Source organism: Mus pahari, chromosome 16 (assembly GCF_900095145.1).
Source record: "Mus pahari chromosome 16, PAHARI_EIJ_v1.1, whole genome shotgun sequence".
NCBI classification, from domain to species: domain Eukaryota; kingdom Metazoa; phylum Chordata; class Mammalia; order Rodentia; family Muridae; genus Mus; species Mus pahari.
In genome coordinates, this window is record NC_034605.1 from 9,268,001 (window position 1) to 9,276,371 (window position 8,371).

General features: G+C 42.9%; 1 protein-coding gene across 1 annotated transcript in view; it reads left to right on the forward strand.

Moving 5' to 3' along the window:
- Positions 1–1,106: 1,106 nt before the first annotated feature.
- The window catches only part of Tubal3 (tubulin alpha like 3), a 10,401-nt gene continuing 3,136 nt past the window's right edge, over positions 1,107–8,371 (forward strand). Inside the window, exons 1-3 of the mRNA XM_021215843.1 lie at positions 1,107–1,149; positions 4,494–4,737; positions 6,632–6,780. Coding sequence (XP_021071502.1) covers positions 1,147–1,149; positions 4,494–4,737; positions 6,632–6,780 — 396 coding nt within the window. The 5' untranslated portion in view covers positions 1,107–1,146. The remainder of the gene's footprint in view (positions 1,150–4,493; positions 4,738–6,631; positions 6,781–8,371) is intronic.

An 8,371-nucleotide genomic window follows, 5' to 3' on the forward strand; every position in this document is an offset into this window, starting at 1 on the left:
TACTGCTCTCGGGCGCACTCCCCTCCTCGGGTGAGGAAAGGCGCTGGATGCCAGGCGGACACCCCTCCTCGGTCGGGGAGGCAAGGTGTTGGGTCATGTTTTCATTTTCATCACGAGCATTGACTCAATTCTTAACACCAAAGGAAAGACTTTGGAGGACATTTGGGAGGGTTGTGAAGATAGTCAGAAAAGTGCTTGCTACACACGCATGAGAGCCTTAGCTGTAACCTTCCTTATACCAGTGTGTTGGAATATCAGTATGGTGATTTGAATAAGAATGGCCACTGATCACCAGGGAGTGGGGCTATTTGAAAGGACTAAGAGGTGTGCCCTCTTGTTGGAGGCAGTGTGTCTCTGGGTTTATCTTTCTCTGATGCCTCTGGATCTGGCTATAGAACTTCTGGCTATTTTTCTAGCACTATATCTACCTGCATGCTGCCTTTCTTCCCACCATGATAATGGACTGAACCTCTGAAGTTATAAGCAAGCCCCAGCTAAATGCTTTCTTCTATGAGCGTCACCTTGGCCATGGTGTTTCTTCACATCTTCACAACAATAGAATAGTTACTAAAACAATCAGTGATGTATAGGTGGGGGCAAATGGATCCCTAGGGCACACACACACACACACACACACACACACACACGCACGTTCTCCAGTTAATTTTAAAATGCCTTGACTACCTCAGCCAACCAGCCTAGCTTAATCAGCAAGTGCCAGGCCAGTGAGAGACCCTGCAACAAAAACCAAGGTGGGTGGCTTTGGGGGACCAACACTGGAGGCTGTCCTCTGGTCTCCCAAGGAATGCGCATACACATGAATGTGAGCTCTCCTCCCACAAACACACACAAAGTAATTTATTATATTCATCATACACATAGTTTAGAAGCAGTTGTGGTTAAATAGTCACTAACTTAGTAGACTAAGGTGTAGTTGGCACAAACTTCATCATACTTTGTTTAGGCCCAGTGTGGCTGGCTTGCCATCAGAGAACTGAAAACCTTAAAAACTGGGCGTATTGCTTTAAGTGAAGAATGTTTTCAGCCCTCAGGTGGAGTCATTTCCGGGCCCTGTGATAAGGCTGAGCTAGAAATGACTGCTCCTCAATCGTCACCAGAGGGTTGTAGGGACACCTGCAGAGCATCATGGTAAGTGAGCATAGGACGCGATTAACAGCACTGGGATGGTGGCAGATTTTGTAGGTTGTATTTAGACACATTCCTTCAACCTAAATCCTTAATAAATTGATAAGGTGAGGCAGGGTAAAGACCCAGCCTTTCCTTTCCCCTCTCTTTAGTTCTGTGTGAGAGTGAGTATAGTTACTTCTAACAGTTCTGTTCTGGGACGACATTTAGAGAATCACTTCCCCTATAATGCCCCCTCCCCTTTGTGGAAATCACCATAGTTCTTAGTCTCTTAGAATTTTGAGTTTTTCAGTGGATGCAATGTTTAAAACTACTTTTTCTTCTCTGTCTTGCCCCAGCGGGCTTTCTCTCCAGCATTAAGGTTGCTTAAGTCGTTTCTACTCATAACGAATCATGGCTTTCAGCATGAAAGATACTTGTAGTAGAGGAATGTTCTGTGTCTTGAGTGAACCAGTGTCAGGGTTCTGGATGTGATGTTGTCTCGCAAGATCTTTCCCCTGAGAGCAGACGAGCGAAGGGGATGAGAGGCCTTTTGCCCTCTTTCTTAGAATTGCAGATGAATCTACAGCTATCTTACTATTAAAGGCTTAATTGGAAATTACGCTTTCTCAGTAACTTAAAATCAGTTTTGGAATGGCATTTATCAGTGTGCTGAGACTTGTTGATGTTGATCTTTGGCAGATAGTTACAATCTTAGACGCTTTAATACTGTGATGAGTGTTCTAGGAGAGATCTGAGAAAGGCGACAGAGGCTGAGAGAAAAATAAAGTCAATCTAGTCCTCTCTACCCTTGGATGCCTCTGAAGCCTAGAACAGGGCTTGTCAGGCCAACTTATTTGAGCTGCTTTGAGTAAGAACAGGTACTATTTACCACGTTGTCTGAGCACTCAAAGAGCAGCAATTTATCTCTGTTGGTGACTGTTTTTACTGTGACTTAGTGTCAGCAAATATGCCTCTCAACGGAGTTCCTGAGGTGGGAACTGACAGCTGGAGAAGGGGACTCCTCAGACCTGACTGCATGTGATTTTCGTAGGTGAAGAGGTTCTGCGAGGTGCAGACACGGTGAACAACCCTCCTTTTGAAATCATTCTTAAACGTAGAGGACAAAGGTCTGGTTTGGCTAATGCATTTACAGCTTTTAAAGTCCACGAGGAGGGGACAGGAATGAAATTGCTCTTTGCAGATAAGGATTTACAAACCTTGTTCAGAATGGAATGTACGGTTTTGATTTTTCACCTGCCAATAGTTGGAAAGGCTATTTGTTCATTCTAAGTAAAGTGAAGTTGATGTTAAGTTCAGAGCTGTTGATGCCAGAAGTAGAGTTGCACAAAGAAGAAATGAAGATGAAGTTCTAAGTATTGAACCTGAAATTCTCTTGAAGGGAAGATGTCTACGATAGGACATGGGCGTGGAGACAAAGTGCAAGGTTTTGATGCTGCTGAGGACAGCAGAATCCACATCAGATTGCCAGGGTATGGCAGGTCAGAGCTCCTGACCTCTGCCTCCTCACCCACACTGGAGGCCTGTGGATACCATAGGCCAGTGATTGGTGGGAGGTCAGAGGTCTGTAGTTGAGTTCAGACTTTGAGACAGTGCATGTGCCATTGCCCCTTAGGTTACAAGGCCAAGCAACTTGAAGCACCTGAGAATGCAGAAGGCAGTACAGCCCAGGGCAGACTTGGTCCAGGATGCACACCTGCATGTGTGCATGTATGTGCGTGTGTGTGTGTGTGTGTGTGTGTGTGTGTGTGATGACGTGTATATGTGGGAGTTCATGCATGTGGAGGCTCAAGGTTGATGTTAGTAATCATTCTCAATTGTTTTTCTATTTTATTCCCTGAGCCATGGTCTCTCAGTCAAACCCAGAGTTGAGAGATGCAGCTGCTTTTGCAAACAGCTTGCTTTCTGGGGCTTCTAGCTCTGCCTTCCCAGGCTAGAGCTATAGGCAAGTCACTTATCACACAGTATTTATCTGGGTTCAGGGGATCTGAATTTCTATGCACATAGACACACAAAATACTAATAAAAAATAGTATTTTTTTTAAAAAAGCATTTGAAAAATACTCTTTATATAGTTATGCATATGATAGAACTTTTAAAAACTGATCACATTTATTTTACTTATTGTGTGTAGAGGATAAGGACATTAGTCTGGGGTCAGAGGGCAATTCCAAGGGCTTGGTTCTGGTCCTCTCCTTCCATCACGATGTTCTGGAGACCAAACCCCTGCTCCTCAGGGTCAGTGGCAGGCACCTTACCCACTCAGCCACCGCTCCGTTCGCCAATTTTCATGCACAGTGACTTTCTTGTTTGGAAAATAAGTGAAGATGTCTAACAGTTTTAACCTTAACTATTCCTCCTTGTGGAGCGCATATATGAATAACAAAATTTCGAGGCGTGAAGAGATGATGTCTTTGATTTGTTTGCAGTGAGTTGTACTACTTGTCATAGCTGGTTGATTTAAAATTTATTCTTTTCTAATAACTTGCTTATCACATCCCCATTTTACCGTAATTATAGTTACGTGTGGGTTATATAAGACTATACATACAGAGTATTAACTCACTCATTTATCCATTGCACAGTAGTAAGTGTTTTGTGTATATAGTAGACAGATTTTAAAAACACTTTATCCTGTTTATTATGATTGTGTGTATGCATGCATCTATGTATGTGATGTGCATATATGAACATTTTGTACGTCTCCACCCACTCGTGGAGTCTGTTCTCTCCTTCTGTCTTTGCCTGGGTTCCAGGGATCCAACTCAGGGCATCTGCCTGTCAAGGCAAAGGATTTACTCATGAGCAGACTCACCAGCATGAAAGGATGTAAGCACCCTTTTAGTCCTTGGTTCAGGTTTCCACGAATTTTGGCTGCTCCTTGGAATTTGTTTTTCCTGGGGCACTGTTGTGGAGATGGTTGTCTCCACCCACCTGTATGTGTGTTCTGTGGATTAAATTTAGAGAGTCAGGTTTAAGTCAGGCAATTTGTGTTTACCTGCTTAGCTACCTAACCCCTTTCTTAGAACACTTTAGAGGAGTGGTTTTTAACCTGGAGTGGGGGTGGGGGGTGGGAGTCACAAGGGTTGGATACATTATGATTCACAACAGTAACAAATTACAGTTATGAAGTAACAACAAACACAATTTTATGGTTGGGGGTACCCACAACAGGAGGGACTCTATTCAAGGGTCACAACATTAGATAGGTTGAGAACTCACTCCTTTAGATGATAATGAATTTCCTTTGTGATTTCTAAGCTAGTTTGGTCTTTGACACTTGTATCCAGTAGTGCTTATACAGTCTAAGTTCCAACTATGTTCTAACTCATTGTGGCTTATTCCAGAGGGAGTGTCTCTCCATTCACATTGGTCAAGCTGGTGTCCAGGTCGGGGATGCTTGCTGGGAGCTGTACTGCCTGGAACACGGGATCCAGCCAGATGGCTTTATTCTGGACCGTCAACATGATAATTTGGAAAATCCTAAGGTGGAACATATGAATGCATCTTTAGATACCTTCTTTCATGAGACAAGAGCTGGGAAGCATGTGCCCAGAACACTTTTCATGGACCTAGAACCAACTGTTATAGGTAATCTAAATTTGATTGGCTAGTGCTTTTAACCAAGACCCCAATCAAAAAAACCAAATGAGGTTATGAGATTGTGCTACTCTCTATGATCACGTAGACCTTTTCCAAACCTGTCTGTAACATGACAGACATACTCAAATGGGGGACTTAGGATTGGCCTTCTTTCCTGTGGGGTGAAATTATGTAAAGCTCCTATTTTACCCATACCCTTACTTCAGCCAAACATCCACTCTTTTTCCTGGCCCTGAGAGCAAAGCTAGAAGCTATTGGCAAAGAAGTTGAAAATTTGTCACTATCTTCTATAAAAGAGTAGAGTATTCAAAAATCATCCCACAGGAAAAAGGTAGTATATAAATCTTAAAATTACAGGAGAAGCTAATGCTATTTTTAAAAATTTACATTTATTTATCCGCCTCCCCCCCCATTTCTCTGTTCTTCTCCCTGCCCATCTCTACTCCCTCTCCTGCCTTTTGTGTACACATCTGAACATATATGGAGCATGGTGGTGCTTGTATGAAGGGCAGAAGACAACTTGAAAGAGTTGTTTCTCTCCTTCTACCATACAGATTCCAGGGGTCCAGTTCACGCTAAAAGGCTTGGTAGCATGTTTTCCACTTTGACAGCCCAAATGCTATTGTATAATTACTAAGGACAGATTTTCTAATACCCTGTCCCAAAATCTTCTTAAATGCAGCTAGAGAGATATTGGAGGTAGGAATTAGGTATTGCCTTAGGAGAGCCGCTAGATATGGGAGTAGTTTTGGATCTGATGTTGTGTGTTATCTATTCCTACAAAACAAACTCCCTTCAAACGCAGTAAGGCAGGAATAACCATGATTAAGTTCATATGTTTGTAATCTGTTGTGGGGCTCAGAAGGTACAAATTCTCACTGTTCCACTTGATTCTAGATTTGAAGAATCAGATGAGAGCCGGGACACTCACTTGGATGGTGGTTCACTCACCTATGGGTCAAGTTGGTGTACTGAGTCACAGATGTTGGTGGGGTTTCTAGTCCTTGTCACATGGCCCGTCTCTGAAATGCTTAGATCCTTGTCCTAGCACGGTAGTCAAGTTTCAAGAATAATTATCCCATGGGTACAAGACAGAAACTTATGGCATTGCCACCTAGCTCTGGAGGTCACCTATTGCCCTTTCTTCTGTTCTCAGTGAGTAAAGGTAGATATGAAGACACCAGGGATGGGATATGGACCCTACTCTACCTTTTAATGCAAGCACAGAAAGTTTCTAGAATCAAATGTAGGATAAGAAGTGTTTTTATGGTCATCTTTGAAAACAAATCTGCCCTACCAGAGAAATACAACCTGTCTATACTAGGTTAGAGTTGTCTTCCTTATTAGATTAGAGTTAGAACACATAACAAATTGATGGAACAAAGTGGATTCATGTCAAAGAATGTTAATGTAATGCAAAGATTAAACATTTTACTAGTGTATAGGGTCAAAACGGTAAGGCTGAAGATACTTACAGGCTAAGTATTACTCTGCTGGGTGTTATGAAGAATAAAGCTAAGAAACTATTGGGGAATTGTAGTTGGTAGAGTGCTCGCCTAGCATGCACGGATCTTGTAATCAGTTCTTTAGTTTAGCATTAAAGCAGATAAGGCAGTGCACACCTGTATATTCCAGACTGCAAGGAGCAGAGGCAGGAGGATAAGAAGTCTTTCTGGAATGCAGAATACCTTGTCTACCAACACCAACCATGAAACGTCTTTATTCTTCTAGACTAAGAAAGACCATTTCTACAGGATAAATTCCATTCCTTTGCCATACCACCGGAAAGGGAGGGGGACCAGAGTATAGAGTTCCGTCAGAGTTAGAAAGCCGCCAGCAGTTAAAGGGCATGCAAGCACCGACCAACCCTCCCTCTCTGCAGATGGGATCCGTGTGGGGAGGCACCACTCACTCTTCCACCCAGAACAACTCGTGAACGGAAAGGAGGATGCTGCCAACAACTACGCACGAGGGCGCTACTCTGTGGGTTCAGAGGTCATCGAACTTGTTCTAGAAAGGATCCGGAAGCTGGCAAGTGACTCCTCTTGGGTTATGGATGGGTCATGCTGGATACCTGTGTGATCTCATAGCAGCATCCACCAGCCTTCCTTGCTGCCATCCCCTCTCCCCAAGCCTCTCACCCTGGGCTTCCTGTAGATGCTTAAGGGGAGGCTTTAGTTGCATGGGAAGCCTTTATAATTGCTGGGTGGCTTCCCTTTCCATGTCTGCTATTGTATGATTTGTGCTGTGTGTGTGTTGGCAGACCCTTCCAAAGCTCTCTAAAATGTACTCTTTTCCAATTGTCACCACTACTTGTGAAATGACAATGGGCAGAAATTCTGTGAAGGTTAATTACTGAATTTTCTAATAGTTCTGTAAGGGTTGAAATCTGCAGATCCTTTGTTAGGTAAGTGGTTTGGTGTAGCCACTGGTAGCATATGGCCTATCATAGCATCCTGAATATAGTGTATAACTTAAGAGACACTTTGTCTATTGTGGAGGGGAATTTATCTTGCTTCTGTATTTTGCTGATTTTTTTCTTTATTATTGACAAAACCTTCAGATCCTATGTAGATAAATTCATGGAAAACAATGAAAAGTAGCTAAATATTTAAGCTTTGATTTTATACACCGAGCCTCCCTTATCTGTCATGATTGGGACCAGAACTTACTTGGATGGGTATTTTCCAGGCTTTAGAATATTTGCACACACATATGCATGCACACATGCTCATGCACACATGCACACACACACACACACACACACACACACACACACACACACATGAATTTTAGGGGACCCAAGCCAAATGTAAAATTTATTTAAATGGGGAGGTTGGAGAGATGGCTCAGTGGTTAAGAGCATTGATTGCTCTTCCAGAGGTCCTGAGTTCAATTCCCAGCAACCACATGGTGGCTCACAACCCTTGGTAATGGGATCTGCTGCCCTCTTCTGGTGTGTTTGAAGACAGCTACAGTGTACTCATATACATAAATAAATAAATAAATAAATAAATAAATAAATAAATAAATCTTTAAAAAATTTAAATTTCAAATATCTGTTATAGACATAGGCTTCAGACAGCTTTGTGTGGTATATTTAGTGTGCCCGTGTGCTGATTGCCACCCATTTCTGTGAGCTTAGATACAGAGTTTTCATCAGTGGCATCATGTAAGTACTCAAAAAAAGAGGGTTTGGAGCATCTTGGAGGTCAGGTTTCGGGCTACTTAAGTGGTAGTAAAACTCTAAAGACTTTCCCAACTCTAGGGGTCACATTCAGGTGTATTCCACAGTAGCTATGTCTGTTGTGTAGCTGAGGTGGCCAAAGAAGACATTCTGAATCATTTTAAAGTGTGTGTATTCATTCCTGTGTGTATTTGTGTACCCCGGTGCATGTGGGGAACTTGCCTGTCATCCCTCAGATATCTATTTTTTGGTTTGTTTGAGACAGGGTCTCTTATTGACCTGGAATTGGCCAACCAGGATAAGACAGAGGGTCACCAAGCCCTGGTGATCTGTCTACCTTAACCTCTCTAGTCCTGGGAGTATAATCATCTGGCACTGTGACCGACCAGTTCTTTTCCCTCCTCCTCCTCCTCCTCCTCCTCCTCCTCCTCCTCC